The sequence below is a fragment of the Littorina saxatilis genome, linkage group LG6 (assembly GCF_037325665.1).
Source record: "Littorina saxatilis isolate snail1 linkage group LG6, US_GU_Lsax_2.0, whole genome shotgun sequence".
In the NCBI taxonomy this organism is placed as follows: Eukaryota; Metazoa; Mollusca; class Gastropoda; order Littorinimorpha; family Littorinidae; genus Littorina; species Littorina saxatilis.
The window spans coordinates 25,592,694-25,616,477 of NC_090250.1; the positions used below are offsets into that span (position 1 = coordinate 25,592,694).

The 23,784-nt window shown below is 40.4% G+C and overlaps 2 protein-coding genes across 7 annotated transcripts in view; one reads left to right on the forward strand and one right to left on the reverse strand.

Annotated features, from left to right (window-relative positions):
- Positions 1-406: 406 nt before the first annotated feature.
- LOC138968828 (exosome complex component RRP45-like) lies at positions 407-23,782 on the reverse strand. Of its 3 annotated transcripts, XM_070341487.1 has the most exons (15): positions 23,644-23,782; positions 15,806-15,884; positions 14,577-14,671; positions 14,324-14,443; positions 12,705-12,807; positions 11,765-11,862; positions 9,202-9,241; positions 7,884-7,966; positions 7,066-7,198; positions 6,074-6,162; positions 5,193-5,360; positions 3,581-3,608; positions 2,947-3,028; positions 2,051-2,151; positions 407-1,148 (listed from the first exon to the last, which is right to left on the reverse strand). In XM_070341487.1, the coding sequence occupies exons 2-14, from the start codon at positions 15,869-15,871 to the stop codon at positions 2,069-2,071; spliced, it is 1,188 nt and encodes a 395-aa protein (XP_070197588.1). In that variant the 5' UTR covers positions 15,872-15,884; positions 23,644-23,782; the 3' UTR covers positions 407-1,148; positions 2,051-2,068. The 3 variants fall into 3 exon arrangements, 2 of the variants coding, with proteins under 2 accessions (XP_070197588.1, XP_070197587.1); XM_070341486.1 differs by lacking the exon at positions 23,644-23,782 and having other exon boundaries at positions 15,806-15,940; XR_011456292.1 differs by lacking the exons at positions 407-1,148; positions 23,644-23,782 and adding an exon at positions 3,261-3,316 and having other exon boundaries at positions 2,104-2,151; positions 15,806-15,940.
- LOC138968826 (phospholipid-transporting ATPase IB-like) overlaps positions 15,967-23,784 on the forward strand; it is a 103,946-nt gene continuing 96,128 nt past the window's right edge. For all 4 annotated transcript variants that reach the window (XR_011456291.1, XM_070341477.1, XM_070341478.1 and 1 more), the window contains exon 1: positions 15,967-16,124. Coding sequence is in view for 3 of the 4 variants with exons in the window: in XM_070341477.1 (XP_070197578.1) it covers positions 16,085-16,124 (40 nt within the window). In the remaining variant the exon portion in view is untranslated. The remainder of the gene's footprint in view (positions 16,125-23,784) is intronic.

Genomic DNA, 23,784 nt, shown 5'->3' on the forward strand with positions numbered 1-23,784 from the left:
GTTAATGTTTTGTGTAAACTCTCGACAGTGTGTGCAAACGATATTGTGCCACGTTGGGTATTTATCTAACTTTATTAACTCTTCGAGTTTGCCGAACAAGGGAGGTATTTTTTGCTAAAGACTAGTGATTTGCTCACCACTCTGAAATTGACATGTGACGGCATCAAGTTAAGGGATGAATATTATTGTGTAGGTGTTTGTATCAGGTGCATGTACTTGTTGGCTGTGTTTGAATTTAGCCCAAAGAAAGTTGATTTTTATGCGTTAATCTGCAACTTACATCTGGGTTTATTGGGGTTGTGGTGACCGTGCATGTCTGTGTGTGCGTGTGTGCGTGCTTGCATGCATGTGTGTGTGTCATCTTCAAAACAGCACACAAATTTATAAAGCCCACACCAAAAACATCTTGGCGTAAATTCTTCTTTATTGTTAAAACATTCACAGGAACAGTATGTTAACTGTAAAACTTAACCTTGTGTTAATCATACTCACGCACACATACACGACAGCACGTTCCCTCCACACACAGAAACACACATACACACACACACACACACAAACACACACACACACTGACATGTACCTTCACCATACAAACACATGCACCATTGACGCACATAGAAGAATAGCTCTTTGGTAGCATTTCCTGTGCTAACAACGCTTTTCAACATAGAAGCAAGCAACTTCTCACCATGCAATACATGTATTCAGGAAATATTGCTGTCAGCGTTTTCATGGGCTGTAGAACAATTCTATATCTTGAAATAGTCTGTGTAACTCACAATTTCCGATGAACAAAATTTGTAAAGCAAAATGTTGTAAATTTCTGTTCTGACAAAAGGAGACCAGCATTGTTGAAAGTGTTGTGTATCCACTGAACATTGCATTTCCTTTCTTTGAGACATGTGACGTCAGAGTCAGACAAAAATTCATATTTAGGCAGCTTGCTGAGACTACAAAAAAAGTGCATGTTAGTGCACTTTCAATCGTAAAACATAGAAGAAATTTTAACTAATATCGATAGACACAGGTTATTTGTACATGTTCTTTGTATTTTTGACCAAAATATGACATTTTACACAGATCTCTACAGTCATTCTTCACCTCGACCGCTGGCGTCCTCTCGAAGGAACACTGACTGTCTTGATCTGTGTAAAATAACGTATAATATATATAAAGCTTAGCGTGTTTCACTTTCAAAGAATACAACTCTTCCACAGCTCATACAAATCCTCACAGAGTTATTTCCAAACACCCCCCCCCCCCCCCCCACCCCCCAAAATCCCATCTTCAACAAGAAGGGCAAAGCCCATACGACTCACATGCTTTACACATTTTTCCTTCCAAAATACATGTGACCTTGACCCAAGGTCAAGGTCATCCAAGGTCATGCAACACAAAGCTGTTAATTCAAGACATAGGAAGTACAATGGTGCTTATTGGCTCTTTCTACCATGAGATATGGTCACTTTTAGTGGTTCACTACCTTATTTTGGTCACATTTCATAAGGGTCAAAGTGACCTTGACCTTGATCATATGTGACCAAATGTGTCTCATGATGAAAGCATAACATGTGGCCCACATAATTTTTAAGTTTGAAACAGTTATCTTCCATAGTTCAGGGTCAAGGTCACTTCAAAATATGTATACAATCCAACTTTGAAGAGCTCCTGTGACCTTGACCTTGAAGCAAGGTAAACCAAACTGGTATCAAAAGATGGGGCTTACTTTGCCCTATATATCATATATAGGTGAGGTATTCAATCTCAAAAACTTCAGAGAAAATGGGAAAAATGGGAAAAATAGCTGTTTTTTAGACAACATTTATGGCCCCTGCGACCTTGACCTTGAAGCAAGGTCAAGATGCTACGTATGTTTTTTGGGGCCTTGTCATCATACACCATCTTGCCAAATTTGGTACTGATAGACTGAATAGTGTCCAAGAAATATCCAACGTTAAAGTTTTCCGGACGGACGGACGGACGGACGTCCGGACGGACGGACGGACGGACGGACGGACGGACGACTCGGGTGAGTACATAGACTCACTTTTGCTTCGCATGTGAGTCAAAAATAGGCAGAAGCTTGAGGTCTGCTTTGTTGACCTTTGACACTGGCTTCCTTGACACTGGCTTCCTTCTTCTTTTTACCTGCAACAGAAATCACAGACATGAATCAAGGGAAGGTTGGGCGCAATAGCCAAGTTGATAAGCCGCTGGCCTCCCAAGCGGAAGGTCATGGGTTCGAATCCCAACCGCGCACGGTGGGTTAAGGGTAGAGATTTTTCCGATCTCCCAGGTCAACTTTTGTGCAAACCTGCGAGTGCCTTATCCCCCTTCGTGTGTACACACAAGCACAAGACTAAGTGCGCAGGGAAAAGATCATTTTATCCATGTCAGAGTTGGGTGGGTTATTGAAACATGAAAATACTCAGCATGCATCCCCAGAGAGAGGCTTATGGCTGCCTAAATGGCGGGGTAATTAACGGTCATACACGTAAAAGACCTGGGAGTTATAGCCCACGATGAAAAAAGAAAAATCGAGGGAAGGTCTATTGCGTTTTAGGTAGAACATTATAGATATCAGAGGGGAAAAGGAGTGATCTGACAAGATAAGACAAAGGTTATTTGCTTTGGCCTCAAGCTCCTGGTAAGCAGTTTCAACAACACAAATTAGACAAAAATCAAAGAACGATTTCGAGAATATCTAACAGTCTTTTTTTCGTGACTGGACCCTTCTGGATGGAAAGGTGGACTTCTCAACAAAAAAACAACAAAAAAAACATTTATTCAAAATATTTGTTCTTCCAATGTGTTCTCATGGAAAACTTTAAGTTGTTTCTAAATGTTGAGGTCATTTAGCAGCCATATACCATGGTAAGTTTGCCGGCAGTTACTGTTATCGATAACGAGATCTTGAGAGTAATTGGTAGATCAGGTATTTACCTTTTTTGTCTCCTTTCACTCTTTCCTCTTCCTCTTCCCATTTCTTCACTGCAGCAGACCCAATGATAGCGACACCTTTACCCTGCGGAACAGAGAGTGAGAACTTGTTAAAACGGTGTGTAATCCACATCAATTAACAGAATACTCCAAGTTTCACTGTAATAATTGAAAGTCACTGACCCGTGTCTTCATGGGGCCAACAAATAACTCTACACCAACACCACCCACAATAGAAACGTAACGGAACAATTAATTAAACTGCCTTAGAACATTTAACAGTCTTGAACAAAAGAACAAAACACTGAAATACTCACGACACTGCAGCTGGGATTTTTCACATTTCTTAAATCTTTCATGTTACTGTTAATCCCTGCACAGTACATGAATTGTTCAAATACATTTATTTTCATTTGTAATCAGTCCACTTCAGCATGCTTAAATCATGCTTATACAATGCTCAGTTTAAAGTTTCCCACATGTGGATGCCTTTAGGGCAATCCATTCACTGCAGATACATTTTAGTGCACAAAATGTCACATAATACAACAGAAACTTACATAAAAGAGATTGTTAAAGCAAATAGCTGAACAATCATAACGCAATGTTGTTTCAATATGAAAAGGATCCTTCTTACCACAACTTTGGGGGAATCTCCGACGGGCCTGAAAACATAGGAATACACAAACAGATGTACAAGTGTTCCACTGATGTTGGCTGGGAAAGGATGGAATGATTTAACTCATTGTCTCTCAGGTACGGATATATCCGTACCCACTCATATGGCTCTATCTGACCAGGTACGGATATATCCGCTCAGACTGTTAGCTTCAGTCGCTTTCTGTAACATCGATCTAACGCCTGCATTCCAGCGGGTTAAAATACACAGTTACTACACAGTTACTACTATTCAGAGTGACCTGCTGCAGCACAGCTGGTCTTGGCTAAAAAAAACTTGGTTAACATAGGTGGGGTAGAAAGTGTTAACCTGTAACGGTACAGTGGAACCCCCATATTAAGACCTCCATAAATCTGAGGAAATTAGGTCTCAAAAAGGTGGGAGTCTTAAAATGGGGGTAAATTTACACAGGTTATGAACAGTAAGTCTCAGAAAACAAGGTCTTAAAAGTTTAGGGAGTCTTAAATTGGGGGTTCCACTGTACTCACAACTCTGCATATAAACATACGCGTGTTTTTTTGAATGTACCACTTTTCTATGCAGTGGTCCCCGTGACGTGAGGCCCCTTGTATCAGAGAACACCTCCTTTGATAGGACAGCTCATGTTGTCCCTTTGTCTAATGTCTGTACTCTACTAAAATACACCTGTCCTGACAAGCTACCTGCAATGCAGGGACACTTTTGGCTAATCTCAAGGGTGTCCCCTTCATCGCAGGTACCACTGTAACTGAAAGAAATTAAAAATGATCTTAACTCAAAATTATTGTTCATTGTAATGAACAAAATGTCACTAAACCTATCAAATCAGTGTCAAAATCACAAAAAAACATCAAGATTAAATCAATACAAAATATGCACATAATCTCTTCAAGAAGAAAAGAAAATCAACACCAAAAAGCTGCGTTGCATTACGACCTGAAAAGGGTCTTTTGAGACCATAATCTTAAAATTTAGCAAAAAAACTGTCTCTCAGTCTCATTGGCCTAAGAGCCATACAGATCAGGTTGGGGGTTGTAATTATGTGACCACACACCAGGTGTTAGGTGTTTCTAAATTACAGTACAGCAAATAACCCTTGAGCTTTTTAACGTCCAAATCGTCAGAAAACTTTCCAAAATATCACCTTAGGTGTGCTCGCTTTAAAGCTTTGGCCTAAAAAGGTCCTTCAGATCATACTCTTGAAGCTTTGACCTAAAAAGGTCCTTGAGATCATACTCTTGAAGCTTTGACCTAAAAAGGTCCTTGAGATCATACTCTTGAAGCTTTGACCTAAAAAGGTCCTTGAGATCATACTCTTGAAGCTTTGACCTAAGAAGGTCCTTGAGATCATACTCTTGAAGCTTTGACCTAAAAAGGTCCTTGAGATCATACTCTTGAAGCTTTGACCTAAGAAGGTCCTTGAGATCATACTCTTGAAGCTTTGACCTAAAAAGGTCCTTGAGATCATACTCTTGAAGCTTTGACCTAAAAAGGTCCTTGAGATCATACTCTTGAAGCTTTGACCTAAAAAGGTGTTTGAGATAATAATCTTTATCAAACACATGGCACACTTGAGACCTGTAAATCACACCTTTCTTGCGGCCCCGCCTCCACCATCTCCTGCTCACTGCCGCTGTCCGAGTCACTGGACATGGGTAAGTCTGTCTTGGACACATCTTCCACCAGCTTTGCTGGTGACACTGTCGTGTTGATTTCTTTCTCACTGGACATGGCAAAGCCGCACTTCTCTCCCTTCGACCTGGCAACACACAAACATGGATATTTTGGTACATAGTAGCTTTGACACTACAATGCAACCATTATCTCCCTTGACATGGTAATCCACAAACATGCATGTTTCTGTACAATGAAGCAATCATCAACACACATGTACAGAAAAGGTGTCCAGCATGATAGCTTTAATAATAAGAAGAGATGGAGAGGAGAAGGAGGAAGAGGAGGATGTGAAGGAACAGGAAAATTATATTCAATAATCAGAGACTTTCTTTTCTTCTTCTTCTGCATCCATGGGCTGAGACTACCACCTGCATTCATGTTGTTTTTTAACAAGTTTTTTTTACGTGTATGATCGCTTCTACCCCGGAATATCGGAAAATCTCCACCCCTAACCCACTTGGCGCAGCAGGGATTTGAACACTCAAACTCCTGCACGGGAGGCCGGTGTCTTATCCACTAGGCAACTGCACCTGTCACAGAGACTATCAAATCTGGTCAGAGGGACACAGTTTTGCTTTCTATGCTTTTGATTTTGTTTATTTGTATCAACTTTTCCTGTTGGACGAGTGGATAGATGCCAGTTGTTTTGACAGGGTTAAAACATTTTTAACACATCCTAATTTAACAACACTTGATCAAACTTTATTATCAGATGTTTTTCACCAATAGTTAAGTCATTAAGCAAATGGCACTATATAATTATCCTCTTCCCTAAAATGCAAAGCACAAACTGACCTTGCTGTTTTGTCATTGGCCAGAGCCTCTTGAATGAGCTCCGTCATTTCCACCACTTTGACAAAAGCCATCTTGGTACACTGCTTCACCTGCAAATGAAATTCAAAGTTAATTCTGAACATCAAATTCTCTTCTTCTTCTGCGTTCCCAAATTCTGCACATAAAATTTCTTCAATATTCCAAACACCTTTTATTCAAGTTTGCAATCAAACTCCAAGGTGATGCTCTGCTGCATCACCTTTAATAATAAGAAGAGATGGGGAGAGTGTACTAATACTGTCTATGGCTTCATTCGTTTGGCTGATGAAAGTAGCATACACATTTAAAAGGTTTGAAGTTTTTCTGGTAAAACTTCAAACCTTTTAAATTTGTATACTGAAATTATAAAACACGATCAAAATGATATTCTCTGTCTGGTTTGGAATTTGTGTGTACCTTTTCCTTTCTCTGTGTACCTTTTATTTTGTCCACACAAATGATGTTCTGACTTTTGAGTTTTGATGCAGACTGCATACCTGTACTGACTGATTCTGCACAATCTCTTTAGAAAGTGTGTACATGCTTTTGTTATCTTACTTTACCTTCTAAAAATAACACTTCCTCACAGGCTGGCTGCAAACCCTATAACTTCATTGTGTCCTTAATTTTGCCATCACCACCCAGTCACAAGTTGTCACTGCATTCCATACATCCAGTTATGTGCACATACAGTCTCTCTATTTCCTCTCTCCCTCTCTGTGAATCTCTCTCTCTCCTTCTATGGCTGCGACTGACTCTCTCCCTCTCTCTACTCTGAATCTCACCCCCACCCCCCCCCCCCCCCGCACACACATACACCCCCCCCCACACACCCACACACTGTATTGCTATATTGTGAATTATTTGATGCATTAACAATCAATCTGATCTTTCTCTCTCTCTCAGACCCCCTCTCTCTGTGACTCTCCCTCTCCACCCCCCCCCCCCTCCCTCTCTCTCTCTGAATTTCCTACCTTGTCTTGGTGTAGTAGCATCTGGCCTGTGACCTGCAGCATACAGATCTCCCTGTGTTTGTTCATGCCAATCACCATCTTGCCTTCTGTCACACGCTCCTCCCTTTCCTGGGGGTCGATCAGCAGGAATTTGCTGCCGAAAACAAGGAAAACTTGCCTGGGTTAGGTTTTGTGCGCGCACACACACACACATGCATGCACACTGGCACACGCGCACACACACATTCCTTTCTTGAGCACAAACTTTCCTCAGCCAAACGAATGAAGCCATAGACAGATGAACAGACTGACAAACGAACATAAAAGTAAGCACCTTACAGGAATTTGGTGTCAAAAAGAAGGAAAGCTTGCCTGGATTAGGTTCCGTGTACAGACAAACACACACACACATACACACACACACTCTAGTACACACACATACCAGCAGATAAAAAAGCTTTTCGACACACACACATTTACACTGCTTTGCAATCCAGCAAAGGGACTCCGAACTGCTTAGTTTAGAACAGTGGAACCCCTACCCCTTTTTAGGACCTCAAAAAAGTTCCAAAAATCATGTTGTTTTTAAAAGGAGGTAGTCTCAAAATGGACGGACATTTTCAGAGACTAAGACCATAACATCTATAAAAAAAATTCCAGCTAGGTTTTAGGGTCTTTACGGGGGATTCCACAGTAGAACACACACACACACAAAATCTTCGACGTTAAACACCAAATAAAGAAAGAAAGAAAGACACAAAATCTTCAACAATATTTTGTAACACCTACCCCTGATTGAAGAACACACAAAATCATCAACAATGTATTCTAACACCTACCCTTGATGGAAGAAAGCGAATGTGACACACAGGGGCATGTGGTGGATGCTGAGCGGTATTGGATCTCTCTCATCTGAAGTATGCTAAAAACACAGACAGAATACAGTTTACTCAACAACCATACATGCACAGAAACAAAATACATTTGAGATGAAAAGAAAAATGTGGACGCTCTTTTCAAGAGCAGTGTTGTTCCCATACTCAGAGAACAATAGGTCACCTAGATTGAACATATGCATAGGTCTAACTGTCCTTGTCAGAACACTTCTTACATGTCAAAACCAGAGGCGAAGCCTTCAAGGCTCACGTAAGAAATCGACAAACAGTAACACAAACTCAATCACTCCGTCACACATACACACAGTAAGCATAGGTGACACGGTGCAAGAGTGCAAGACACTAGATCTAGATCTGTCTGTCTGTAGCCTACTTACAGGGACACGACTGCCAGATGGCCAGATCGACACTGCGCTTTCGACAGCGCTTCCTCGCGCAGACACTGGAAACACGCTGTGCAGATTAAACTGTAGGAAATCTCCTTTGGTATCTTCTTTATCTATTTTTCTGGAGCTACGAAACCGAACAATGTGAAATCATGAGTCGTCTTCTCCGAATCGGCGAACTGCAGCTCGGTGATAACTGTATCTATACCACAATCCTTTACGCGATCTGACCTAACCTTGACCCCTGACCTGGTCTACATACCACACACGACACAAACCAGTCACCTGTTTTTACCCCCCAAAAACCCCCCACCACCCGTTTTCTTTGGATACACACTTTAACTATATACGTGGCGACGAAATGTTGATCATTGCTTCAATACTTTGAAGCTGTTGCTTGAATATTAACCAGGTAAAATTAGTATTTTGGTGTTCAGTCAAATGTTAAAGTTTCTACCACAGACATACGCACGCACGCACAGACAGACAAAAGTTAGCATCGCATAGGCTACACTTACGTGAGCCAAAAACTATCGGACAGTCAACCAGCCAGGGGTCAGACAAATGCGTCACATCAAAAACTACTATGTGTAAATGACCAAAGACGCCTGAGAACAAAACTGCAAAAGAATGTCTTTTGAAGAGAATCTAAGTCAACATTTACAGCACCTTCAAACAAAACGAGCTCAATACTTGTCAAGTGTTTCTGGTACTAAACCAGAGAGCTTTGATATTCTGTAGTGTGGTTGATCAAACGATTAAACTTTTTTCTTTGTGTGTGTGTGCCTGTTAGTTAGTGTTGCTTGTTTGTGGTGGTTATCACTGGCAGTTGTGATGTTATAAGAGATTACGCATGTAGCCATGAGCTAACTTACGATAGTGATCTCCTGTCCCTTCACTGTCACATCAGGTCTCCTAAAACAAACACACACAAATACAGTAGATCTTTTGTCCTGTGGTAACGACAGGGTTGAAAGTTGGGAAAATAGAAAATTGGGAGAGAAAAAAGCTGGGGTCCAGGGGTCGTGCCCATGAGAGACTTTGAGTGATTCCTGACACGATTTTGCAATCAATCAATCAATCAATCAATGTGAGGCTTATATCGCGCATATTCCGTGGGTACAGTTCTAAGCGCAGGGATTTTTAAAAAAAATTGTAAAAATTTTTTATGCAATTTATATCGCGCACATATTCAAGGCGCAGGGATTTATTTATGCCGTGTGAGATGGAATTTTTTTTACACAATACATCACGCATTCACATCGGCCAGCAGATCACAGCCATTTCGGCGCATATCCTACTTTTCACGGCCTATTATTCCAAGTCGCACGGGTATTTTGGTGGACATTTTTATCTATGCCTATACAATTTTGCCAGGAAAGACCCTTTTGTCAATCGTGGGATCTTTTACGTGCACACCCCAATGTAGTGTACACGAAGGGACCTCGGTTTTTCGTCTCATCCGAAAGACTAGCACTTGAACCCACCACCTAGGTTAGGAAAGGGGGGAGAAAATTGCTAACGCCCTGACCCAGGGTCGAACTCGCAACCTCTCGCTTCCGAGCGCAAGTGCGTTACCACTCGGCCACCCAGTCCAAAAAGGAGAGTAAAAAAAATTGTACACATCTTTAAAAGTTGTTCACTTTTTTGCAAAATCGGAAAACTTATCCAGAAACAATTGTCAAACTCTTTAATTCCACCGGCCCCCGTAGCGCAGTGGTTAGCGCATCGGGCTGCGGGCCAGGAGGTCGTGAGTTCGAATCCCATCAGGGTCATGTGAATTTTTCGGGCTACGGTCGGCTCCTACCCAGAGTGGAAGTGCTATGGTTCCTATGGGAAGGCTGGGATCACACAGCCGAGTGTCATTCACTTAACGAGTGCTCAGGTTCTGTTTACCTGACCAACACCGCAGTTCTCGGGCCTGGTTGACACCAGGATATATTATGACAGTAAGCGTAGAGTGCTGCCCTGTCACGTAGTCTCAAAACCAAATTGGAAATCCAAAGCATCATCATTATAATCATCCTCATCTCATTAATCATCGAAAATATAAATTGTCCTTGCTCTTGTGGCCCTTCATGCCCGGAGCTCTCATGGTGACCCTGGTCTCAGTGTTCCTGTTCAATCCTTCCCTGAATAGTACCGTATTTGACGGACTACAAGCCGCGACTTTAAAAAAAAAATAATCGCATTGCGGCTTATAAAAAGATGCGGCTAAAACGTTACCTAAACTTGAATAGCATTCACCTAATGGAAGTCGCCGCGGATTTTCATTTCGCTCGATTAGCGATTACCGGTACTTTATTAGCTCTCTATTCAAGACTCGGCGCTTTTCTCTTTCTTTCGTGAATCTTCGTTTGTCAACAAGTCGTCGTGACAAGATAGCGTACAGAGAAACACCGGATGTATCAGGATCTCGCACGCGCGAGATTTCGTTTTTTTGTGTCTCGCGATAGTTGGAGGAGCGAGAGCCGCAATGTTGTGTTTTCATCTGCTCGAAATGTGCGCAAAAGTCGTAAATCATCCCAAAAAAGCTTATTCCAGGCGGGAATACATGTGTGTGTTGGTTACAAATTGTGTGTGTGATATTTTTCTTCAAACATTTTCACTTTTCTTCTTTGTTTCACTTGTTTATTCTCGGAGCCGTTTTCGCCAAATACCATACTTTCGTTTGCCTGGTTGTTTTCATTGATTGACACGATCTGATTATATTTTTTTTCAACGGCGGCTAATATAGTGACGCGGCCTATACGTGGCTCGCCCCAATGTTTTTGTTAAAAGTCAGGGGTGCGGCTTATAAAACGGTGCGTCTTGTAATCCGTCAAATACGGTAGTTCTGCTGTCAGTCTTCAACGTGTGATGTTCTGGGGGGTCGACGGAGGGACGTGGTGGCGGTCTGCTCTTTGGAGGGGACGCTCACTCAGTCTGGCTCCACGACTAAACAGTCAATGTTGTTTGTAGGGTCACAGTAGGTTGTGGGCTGCGTCCGTTAGCTCGGGACAGACCCACCACTGAACACCGTCGAAGTGACTCAGCAGAAGTGCAGTGTCATCTTCCGAGGGTAGCCTACCGCAGCGACCCGACATCCCCCCCTGGAGCGTCTGTAAAATCGACAAGTCTGGCAGCGGAACACAATTCAGAGGTGGTTGGAGCAGTGAGTGCAGGGACGGGGCGGTGCGAGAGCACAACAGGACAAGGAACAGGTGTAAAGACAACAACAAAAAAATCTTGAATTCCAGATGGGAACTTTTATCCTTGTAACTGTTCAAAGATTAGGTGCATTGATGAACACTTTTTCAAACACTTAATATTTTCAAAAGGACACCAAAAAAATCCTAACTTAGTTATGATTTTTGCCTCCAGTTGCAGGATGTCTGTTAACACAAGTCTTTTCTCTCTTTCTGTTTTATTTCATTCTTTTTTTTCTGTCACACCTACTTGAAGTGAGCAAGTGCTGCTATGGCCGCTATACTGGCGCAGTCCAGCATGTTTCCATCCTGATTGACAACTGTCACGTCAACACGTACAGTCCACACCTGTGCAAAGAGCCAAGGTAAACAATGTGTTGGTGCTGCTTTGTTTAAGGCACACATGTGTGAACACACACACAGACATTCATACATAAAACACACTTGTGATAACTTAATCTCCCCCCCTCCCCCAAAACAACCCCCCCCCCCCCCCCCAACATGTGTGAACACACACACAGACATTCATACATAAAACACACTTGTGATAACTTAATCTCCCCCCCCCTCCCCCAAAACAACCCCCCCCCCCCCCAAAAAAAAAGATACATGTATATCCTGCAATATTTACCTCTCCCAGTCCCATTCCCACGATGTGTTTTGGTCATTTACAAAAAACCTTATTTCCACGTTTGCCATTATTCATACAAAACTACTAACACAATGAAGATGAAAGTCACTAGTTCATTCAAATGCTTGTTATTCTCCCAGGTGCCAGGAGTTCCGCATAACTCCCACTGACTCCAGTGCACATGAGGTATGCATTTAGACTAAAGCGCTTACTCCCCTTTGTTTCTCAGATAAGGCCACACAAAAAAATAGTCTGTTTACGGTAACCCGACCGACCCTATTTTTTTCACGCGACCCTAGACTTTTTTTTTGGCATTTGGGGGAAAAAAAAAATAAAAAAAAAATAAAAAATAAAACAAAAATCTTTTGGGTTTTTTTTGCAAAATAACGTAAAAATATGGTTTTTTGGAGAAAAAAAACAAACAAAATAAACAAATCCCGACCTACCGACCCTATTTTTTTGGCCTATGTTACCGTAAACAGACCTATTTTTTTGGCCTATGTTACCATAAACAGACCTATTTTTTTTTTGCCTAACAACACAATGCCTCCAGTTTTACCTTTTCTCCGACCACAATGCAAAGGGACTCGAGGTCTACGCAGCGAGACTCCTTCAAACATCGCTCCATCAAGCGGTTGAGCTCTACACTCTCCTCTGTTTGCCTGGTAACGCACACAAAGCACACAATGACAAACGCTTAAAAAAAGACATGACTGACTCATAACCTATCAGTCTACAAAGGCAAGAAAGACAAACTTTCCATAAAATTCAACAGTACACTATGTATACTCAAGCACATACATGCTCCATCTCTCTCTTTAACATTGTGTCATATATCACATTAATTATGAGATGTTGGCAAAAATAATGAGAAAAACAACTTTGAATATTAACAGCTATTGTGTTTTCAGCATAGCAATAGGGTCCGATATTTAGACGAGACAAGTATAATGCTGACGAGTCGAAGACGAGTCGCATTATACTTGTTCGAGTCTAAATATCGGACCCTATTGCTACGCTGAAAATACAATAGCGATTATATAGCTGTTCTGACCTTTATTTGTTGTTCCAAACTTACAAAATGACAGTTTTTGCGTCGATGCGTTGATCTCAGGTTTTGATAGCAGACGCCGTTTCTTATGCGCATTAGTTTTGCGCAGGCGCCACACTGACTTTGGAAAAAAACTCGATTTGACAACAATTAGTTCATTCGTATACAACAAAAAGAAGTTTGAGTTTTTTTAATTTTGAACAAGACTACTTAAGAAGAAGACCAAAACACAACATCAACGGAAAACTAGAAACAACTGAAGAACTAGGATGCAACAAGGGGAGGAGAAGAGAACAGCTAATCCGTACAAAGCAAGCAGACGGCAGCGACGTTTCCAGTTTGGGTGAATGGCATTTATACTTGTCTCGTCATGAAGCGAATTTTTCAACCTCAGTTATAAACGACTACATGAATGTTAGTGCCATGGGTTGTACATCAATACTTCAGAGGGGAAGTGGGGTATTTAGTGTGGAGTTACGAGATAAGAAAAGCCGAATGCAAAAATTTGTGTCAGTCGGCAACTGTGAACTAAGCTCACAGGCACACAAAAACGGCTGTTCCGTTGTACTCCCCTGTTTGTACTACATCTTTCGACTTTGGGCATTTTGTGGTGTTTAGGGACAGAAAATAATAGGTTTAGTCCTGTTTCATCGGGAAGTTAGCAAAAAAGGGTATGCTATCGACATTTGTAAAGCTGAAAAACATTCCCGAGAAGAATTTCAAGTTGTCAGTGTATGCTGTTGTCGATCAGTGAAACATCGTGTGGTACAGGTGGGTAAACCAGAACCATGCGTCTTTGTTATTGACAATATGCTTTTGGATATTGAGAAAAATGGCCGACTTCCGTAGCATTATGCTTTGATGATCGGAAGAGACCATCCAATCACAGCCCCCGAATTCCCCAACGTGTTCATCAGAATAGCCATATATTTATGTATAATTTAATAATGTTATGGTTGCACGGTGGGTAATGATTTTTTATCCTCTCTTCAGTTGATATTGCTTTCGAGACCGATGCAAGTTTTTACAGTGATTATATATTAACATCTCCACTGTAAATCTATTACATGTATACAAAAATCTCCTTTTAAATAAGAAAGTTACCATTTCAACACAATCACAATTACCTTCCCTGTTCAAAGCTGGGGTGTCCCATGGGAGACAACTCCACATTGACGAACAAAATACCCTCATTTGGTCGCCTTTGCTTTGGTGCGGCCACCTCTGAAGATACTGTGGCTAGGACCCTGCAGTGGTAGCAAAATCGTGCTTTATAGTCACATCTAAATAATATGATGCACGATCTTTATATAATGATATATCTACAAAGTTTCTGCTTGTGCATGTGTTTTTAAACTTTATAAAGGGATGCATGCTTACCTGGTCTTTCCAAAGCTGACTTCACATGATCCAAAATTTGACCCGAACTGAATTTTCACTTGTCTGAGATCAGTCGGCTGTCGGCCATCCACTCTCTGTGAGAGAAAAAAGAGTCGTAAATTAAAATTTAAATGAACACACATGATAATTAGAGGGAGAGGGAGAGGGAGAGGGAGGGAGAGAGAGAGACAGAGACAGAGACTCAGTCACAGAGAGAGACTCAGACTCAGACAGAGATCAAATCAAATCAAATTTTTTGTTTCGAGGGTTGTGGCATAAGTAATACAACGAGCTTTTTTTCAACCAGCCCTCGCCCATAGAGGGGACTAATCTAATCACATATTTACATGGATATTAACGTAGAAAAAAAGGTAGAGAAAAACAACAACATATGAATATTTACACATTACATATTATACACAAATATAAAGCATCGTATATATATGTAACAAAGTGAAAACAATGCTGAATACACATGCATGAGTAAAGCTTTGAGTGTTTTTGTGTGGATATAATGAACACTGATGCTAATTTGGACAAATGAAAATATAACCAAACGAAGTCTTCCATCACTGTGATTTTTCGTAATTTAACATTAAATACAGTGAAAGGTGTTTTTTGAAAGTATTGAGACTCATTGGGACTCTCACAAATTCCGGGAGAGAATTCCACAGGACGCTACCATAGCTTGATTTGAAGAGATCTATCCTTGGAATTGGGACGTTAAACTTTGGGTTTGGTTTGACTTTAAAGTTTGCAACGAAAGTTCGTGGTGCACGGCCGGAAAGTATTTTGTGAAGGAGCACGCCTTCATTTAATTTAAATCTTTCTTTTAGTGGGAGAATCTTAAGTTTCTTATAATCATCAAATACAAGACTGGATTGTTTCAGTAAAATTAGTTTCAGCGCTCGCCTATGTAAACTATACAATGGTTTTAAAATATTAGCACTGGCAGAGTCCCAGATGGTTGAACAATAATCTGTGATGGTTTGTATATATGCGTTAAAGTATAATAACCTTGAGTGCTGATCTAGAAAGTGTTTAATTCTATTTAACTGATATATTTTTCTGGACATTGTTTTACATACCGACCGAACATGATGGGCCCAAGACAAATTATTATCGATATTTAGATAATTTACTCCAAAAACTTTATGATGAGAGAGAGAGAGAGAGAGAGAGAGAGAGAGAGAGAGAGAGAGAGAGAGGGGGAGAGAGAGAGTAAATACCTTTTTTTCTGCGATTATAGCGAGAAGAAACTCCCTCTCACAGTTGGAAATGGGTACGTCACGCATCTTGATAGCACGACTGAAAGCAACAGACGAAAACAGACTGCCTGCACCATGCGCGTTTGTAATTCCAAGGGACAGAACTCAGTTCTACTTCCGTGTTCATCGTCACGGTTGATTCTCAGTGGTGTCTGTTGTTGTGCAAAAATAAGAGAATTACGTTTAGCCATGTCCTAGCAAGAGAATTTATGGTCAAGCAACATTAAGCAGAGATGAAATATGGCAGAAGGACAAGATAAGACTGATCTTAGTGTAAGAGGTAAGTCAATAATAAGACGTATGCTATTGCTAGCATTCTTCGAGCAAATTAACATTTCTGTCCAAACCTGGTGCAGATCAAATAAAACAGATGTTTAATGATGTGTGTAGACAAAGGCCATGATTTATTCATTATTTAGCTGTCCACTTGCATCATGTATGCAAATTATGTACGGTCTGATTGATGCTTTTCGTCTTAGTTTGTTCTTGTAATTGTATACAAGTATACCGTGTTTGGAAATACCAGTACTTTTGGTTTTGAGAGCTACACATGTGCAGTCTTTCTTGTTGTTTAAGATAGATCTGTAATAATAGACCAGTCTCACAATATGTTCTTTCAATATTCTTCTCATCATGTTTCATAGGCTCAGTGTTGCTGGGAATACAACTTATAAGATTTCCATAACCAAATGGAGTCATGATCACTTTTGTTCTATGTGATGCATGTAAATTGTATATATTTGTAATTATGTATAGGGCATGTTATTTGTAACTTGATTGAAAGTGTGTATGTGTGTCTGTGTGTGTGCATGTGTGTGAGTGGGTTTGAGCTCTTTTACTGTTTTAGATCAAAGAGTGAATCACTGAATGAGTCAGTAGGGATCAGGCTATTAATAATAACAATATTAATTAGCATTAGCAAATTTCCATTGGTAGCAATTTCTTTACTTGGAATATTGATGTATATTTAAATATTTGTGTGAGAAGGGGACACTATAAGTCTGTATAGCTTCAGTGTTTGCACATTGTCATTAGCAACCATACATTATGATTATAGTTAACTTATAATATAATAGATCAGTATCACTGTCTTCACTTGAATAATTGTATGTTGTTTTTAACACCTTTATTCTTTACTGCTTAAGCATACTAGCTGTTACAATAAATACATTGTCTAAAGTAAAAGGGGTTTCCATACAATATAAACATACATACATGTATAAGTTGATCAGGATCTGAGTATACTGTGTGTTTTGCTAGAGCTCTAGGTTCCAAGATTTTAATATCAGCTCCAGGTTTGATTACAGATACACCCATTTTTTAAGACCTAAAAAAAATCTGAGAAAATGCAGGCAATTTTATAGACATAAAGAATAAGAATTTTTTAAAAGCTGGAAATTAAATAGGGTCTTCAGTTGAAAGAAGGTCTTGTTTGACCATGATTCTTGGGCCAGGGATTGTGCTGTCATCAGTGTCAAAGCACAACATTTTACCCTAATAGACAATTCCCGGAAATAACTCTACAGTCTGGAGGAGTAAGAGCCATGAATCGCCACATATGGCTTGCTGATCACTGGACGTTTTCGCTAAGCACGTGTGTTTGCCTAAACTCAGGTGACCTCAAGCCAAACCCATGTAACCTCGATCAAAGCACGTTGTGATACAAGCCAGCGATCCTGTCCACAACAAATTCTGGACTCTGATGAACTCATGAACGCTGATTTTTGAAAGAAAAGGGTATCATGTTGTGCACTCGCTGCATGGCATACACATCGGAGTTGGTTGTTCGTCCCTTGTAGGAGGTGTAAAGCATGTTCCGGATGTTGTAAAAAACCTGTGTGCGGTACACTAGGGGCTCCTACTCCTCCAGATCGCTGATAACCCTGACAGAGTTATTTTCGAAAATCATCTATTAGACCTCGAGCCAATATTTTTCCACAGACTGTATTATTATTACTATAGAATCAAACTTCAAAGCACACAATTTTACCTGTCAAACAAGTAATAGCTAATACAGTTATTAGTATTCATTGAGTCACAGGTGTGGATGCCCCCTCGAGCCCTCAGAAAGTGAGAGTTACACTTACACTGAGCGAGCTAATGGAAGCAGATGGAATGGTGTGAGGCAGGTAGATGAATGTGTGTCCTTGTCCGGGGTTATTGATCTTCCAGAACTTGTACAATGGCATGCAGTACACTGGCGCTTGAAATTAGTGCATTGAATCTTAAATCTGGCTGTTCAGTTAATGTGTGATGCAGAATCATTTTATGTATAGATGTCTCGATCGCTCTTTGTCAACAATTGAGTTGAAAATTAACCTTTCTTTTTTAAAATAAAACATCTGAACTGTGAATCACACTTTATTGACTTTCACCAGACTGTGCTTTGGACTACACAGTCCGCATGACACCTCAACGGCTCAAGAAACATTTCAAAACAGCTTCACAGTTACTATTTTTTTCATGAAGCTTTGAGGCAATTGTATAACCCAGGAAGCATGATGAAGGCTAATTAATTTTCGAATTGATGAGTAAAGCGTTAAGAAAGTGTGGTGAACACTGATGGAGTTTTAAAGTTACACGGTTTAAAGATGGGATTGGGGGGGGTTATTGACCTCAGCTCACGCATTTGTTGTTGATTTAACCCCTTTTGGTTTGACTTTGAGAATAGAATGAGCAGGGTTTGCGTGTGTCTTGCACATCTGCCCGCGAATGTTGTCCTTGGGTATGCTTGAAGGGTCTCAATGGAGGTTTAAATTCTTGTATCAGCATCATCCCACAGAGGCACCGTCTCAGTATTTGTATCTTACATTGGCCTGTCAATTCCCTGGTTAGGTCCAGGGGAAAAGTAGTGAAGAGGGGTGTCTTCTAGATTTATAGTCATCATCTGTTGTTGTGGTGGTACTTTTACATGTATTCCTTTTGGGGGAAGTTATGTGGGAGTCACAGATACACGACGCACGGCCAGCACACTGTCAAAATCGCAATTTTGGCCAGTGGATTGTCGTTCGCTGGGTGTGCGTCATTATTCGTTACTCGTTCGGTTTTTAAAAAGGAGAGAGTCTTAAAATGGGAGTAAATCTACAGAGGATTTGAACAGAAAATCTTCAAAACAAAGGTCTCAAAAGGGAGGAAGTCTTAAATTAAGGGGTCTTTACACGGGGGTCGCACTGTACCAGGGGTCTTTACACGGGGGTTGCACTGTACCAAGCAGCGACAAAAATTGTGCGCACAACAACAGCCAACGCACTGATCTTATTTTTTATTTTTGACTCACATGCGAAGCAAAAGTGAGTCTATGTACTCACCCGAGTCGTCCGTCCGTCCGTCCGGAAAACTTTAACGTTGGATATTTCTTGGACACTATTCAGTCTATCAGTACCAAATTTGGCAAGATGGTGTATGATGACAAGGCCCCAAAAAACATACATAGCATCTTGACCTTGCTTCAAGGTCAAGGTCGCAGGGGCCATAAATGTTGTCTAAAAAACAGCTATTTTTCACATTTTTCACATTTTCTCTGAAGTTTTTGAGATTTAATACCTCACCTATATATGATATATAGGGCAAAGTAAGCCCCATCTTTTGATACCAGTTTGGTTTACCTTGCTTCAAGGTCAAGGTCACAGGAGCTCTTCAAAGTTGGATTGTATACATATTTTGAAGTGACCTTGACCCTGAACTATGGAAGATAACTGTTTCAAACTTAAAAATTATGTGGGGCACATGTTATGCTTTCATCATGAGACACATTTGGTCACATATGATCAAGGTCAAGGTCACTTTGACCCTTATGAAATGTGACCAAAATAAGGTAGTGAACCACTAAAAGTGACCATATCTCATGGTAGAAAGAGCCAATAAGCACCATTGTACTTCCTATGTCTTGAATTAACAGCTTTGTGTTGCATGACCTTGGATGACCTTGACCTTGGGTCAAGGTCACATGTATTTTGGTAGGAAAAATGTGTAAAGCAGTTCTTAGTGTATGATGTCATTGCTAGGTTTAGCTGAAGGTCAAGGTCATGTAAAGGTCAAGCATGTGAGTCGTATGGGCTTTGCCCTTCTTGTTAATCAATGTTCAATGCGCGGGCTGTGCGTCGCGTATGTGTGACCAAACCGCGACAAAAGTTGGGCGCACAACGACACACTGATCTTATTTTCCATTTTTGAGTCACTTGAGAAAAAGTGACTCTATGTAATCGGTCAGTGTTAGTCTGTCCGGCCGGCCGTAGACACCACCTTAACGTTGGACTTTTCTCGGAAACTATCAAAGCGATCGGGCTCATATTTTGTTTAGTCGTGACCTCCAATGACCTCTACACTTTAACGATGGTTTCGTTGACCTTTGACCTTTTTCAAGGTCACAGGTCAGCGTCAAAGGAAAAATTAGACATTTTATATCTTTGACAAAGTTCATCGGATGTGATTGAAACTTTGTAGGATTATTCTTTACATCAAAGTATTTACATCTGTAGCCTTTTACGAACGTTATCAGAAAAACAAGGGAGATAACTAGCCTTTTCTGTTCGGCAACACACAACTTAACGTTGGGCTTTTCTCGGAAACTATAAAAGTGACCGGGCTCAAATTTTATGTGAACGTGACTCATTGTGTTGTGAATAGCAATTTCTTCCTGTCCATCTGATGCCTCATATAATATTCAGAACTGCGAAAGTGACTCGATCGAGCGTTTGCTCTTCTTGTTAAAATTAATTTTCAATGCGCTGGCCACGCGTCGTGTATGTGTGACACCCGCATTAAGGAGCAGTTATTGTGTTGAGCTACCAAAAGGATGTTGGTTTAAGTCACCTATTAATGTTTTGTTTTTAAAGTGCAGGAAGCATTATAGTTTTGCTTATGAAAGTCTGTGGCCAATACTCCTAAAGCTGAACCCTGCTTAGTAATTGTACAGCCTTATAGTGTCCCACAGTCTTCAGGAATGCATTTCAAACTGTGCACACACCACTTCCACACTCCCACACACTTTCACAGGCACACACACACACCAAGTCTTATACACCATGAACAATGTGGGAAACGCATAATGGCAGTTTTTGGCACCAGTGCGTCTTAGACTGGAGTCTCAGCATTCAAGTTCTCCAGGGAACCTACATGATCGAACACGGAGCATGGTCTCACACTCACACTCACAAAATACAGTTAGCAGAGCTCTGCAATATTTATTATGGTAGCTAGTGTCTCAGAAAAGCATCAGGCTTGATATATATATAAGACCTAGAAGTTTGCTGCTAAAACAGAAATGGTTGGAACTTTATGAATGTTGGCAGTAGCGCTGCTAATACTTTTATTGTTTATTGTGAACAAATGGAAATGGTTTTGTACCCAAACTGTGAAGATGCAGTCTATGGAACTATTGTATGCGAGGCTTCCTTTCACACTGGGAATGCCAACAGGTCAGTGGAAAATGCTGGTTCAAATTGGATACATAAATATTTCAGTGTTTAAAACTATACTAGATCTCATTTGCAGGGATGTTAAATTATGTATTTGATGGAAGACAAGCTGTCTGCAGATTGCATGTGGTTTCTGTCATCTTTTTGTTTCAAGACTACCCCCCGCGGGTTAGGGGGAAGAATTTACCCGATGCTCCCCAGCATGTCGTAAGAGGCGACTAACGGATTCTGTTGTCGTAAGAGGCGACTAACGGATTCTAGCTGTTTCTCCTTTTACCCTTGTTAAGTGTTTCTTGTATAGAATATAGTCAATGTTTGTAAAGATTTTAGTCAAGCAGTATGTAAGAAATGTTAAGTCCTTTGTACTGGAAACTTGCATTCTCCCAGTAAGGTCATATATTGTACTACGTTGCAAGCCCCTGGAGCAATTTTTTTATTAGTGCTTTTGTGAACAAGAAACGATTAACAAGTGGCTCTATCCCATCCCCCCCCTTCCCCGTCGCGATATAACCTTGAACGGTTGAAAACGACGTTAAACACCAAATAAAGAAAGAAAGAACGGATTCTGTTTCTCCTTGTTAAGTGTTTCTTGTATCTAGAATATAGTCAATTTTTGTAAAGATTTTAGTCAAGCAGTATGTAAGAAATGTTAAGTCCTTTGTACTGGAAACTTGCATTCTCCCAGTAAGGTAATATATTGTACTACGTTGCAAGCCCCTGGAGCAAATTTTTGATTAGTGTTTTTGTGAACAACAATTGACAAGTGGCTCTATCCCATCTCCCCCCTTTCCCCGTCGCGATATAACCTTCGTGGTTGAAAACGACGTTAAACACCAAATAAAGAAAGTAAAGAAAGAAATGTTTCAAGACTTTCCAAGTTCAGTTGATAGTAATGTTGTGAAATGACTGCAGTCGGGACAGTTGTGTGCATTAAACTCTAACTCACAGCCCTTCAGTACAAATACAAAGGCTGTTTTGTGTCTTCTTTATTTGGAAAGCAAATTAGTTTTAACACTTCCTTATCTATTGGTGCATTTTCCTGCTGTAGGGACAGTACAATTTCATTCATGTTATTGTGCAAAAGTGTGTATACAGCAGTCCAACTTAATTAGCCTTGATCAGTGTGTAACTATAAGCTCATGGAAGGTCAGTCGTTTTTCTTTTTATTTGATGCTTATACGTGTATATAATTGTTAATTGATCACTGTCATCTGTAACTTCTGTTTTGTTTATCTGCATATTTTTTGTAAGCAGGTTGTTATCAAAACATTGATGTGGGCATAAACAATATCCTGGCTCTGCGTTCTCACAAAACCAGCCTGTGTTTTCTTCGTTACATGATGTTATGATAGTGGTAGTGGTAATGTTACATGTAATGTGTCATCATGTTTATCAGCAGTTTGGCTGATGTTTCTGTTTCCTGTGATTATGTTTAGATTCTTTACTATTTTTTTCAGTTTTTGCACTTATTCCTCTTTCTCCTGACTCTCTCTTGACTCATTTTTCTCCTCCTTTTGATTTTGTTTCTTGTGTTCGTGTTCTATTCTTTCTTTCAAATACAAACAGCCATGACATGTATGGCAAAAAGTGCAAACTAAATTATAGCCTGGTCCTGGGACACACATAACCTATTAGTCACCTGACATTATAATTTTATATGATTACCTACTTCTCCTGAGCTTGTTCAGACATGGCATAATTAATTTGTACAGGCGTGCTTCGAAGTCATCATGCCTATGAAACTCATGCCTGTGAAATATTCTCACTCTTGATGGTAATTTGACCCTAAAGTCGAGGTCAGGGTTTGGACAACCTTGGATAACAAACAGCTGAACCTGCATTTGAGCCATTCTAGTCTTATCTGAAAAACTGAACGAGACTAGACTAGATAGTTACCTGAGACGAGCAGTGGGTGTAGCAAAATTCATCTACATCCTGGAAGAATTGTTGGTGTGTAAATTAAATCTAATGCTTACGTCAGTCCATGTTTATGTGTACCGGAACATATTTTTCTGAAAGAACCTGCTGCTGATCTTTCTCTTTTTTTTTTACCGTTATTTAGAGGAAATATTCAGATGAAAAGAACACAAACGAATTAACCTTTTGCCAGAGTATAATTTACAGCTGACTTGATCACGGCTGGGTATTAATGTCAGGTTTCACTGTACTCGCTGCAAAGTATGTAATTGTATCAGTGTTGGCTCATACTCATAGCATTGGTATTGAACAGTATTTTTTGTAATATATATTTGGAAGAACTATGCAGACAAACAGAACAGGAAAAGTCTCAGGGACCTTCGCTTACTTAAAGTTAAAATTCATACTGCTAAGTCAGTCACAGCTGGGCATTCAATGATTCATGTGAGGTTTCACTGTACTCACGGTCTAGTAATTGTAGACTGTCACTATCACACTAGAAGGACTGCAAGAGATAGATCGTAGGCCGGTGGAGTAGGTCCATTGTAGTAGTACCTCCCTTGTAGATAATAGGACCAACAGATGGCGGGAAGTTCTGTCGACTGA

Coding starts and splice junctions, on each gene's coding strand:
- LOC138968828 (XM_070341487.1), bottom strand. CDS start 15,871: ATGCGTGACGTACCCATTTCCAACTGTGAGAGGGAGTTTCTTCTCGCT. Junction 7,967..9,201: donor AGGGACAGGAGATCACTATC/GTAAGTTAGCTC, acceptor CTGTGTTTTTAG/CATACTTCAGATGAGAGAGA. Junction 3,609..5,192: donor GAGGCGGGGCCGCAAGAAAG/GTGTGATTTACA, acceptor CTATGTTTTCAG/GCCCGTCGGAGATTCCCCCA.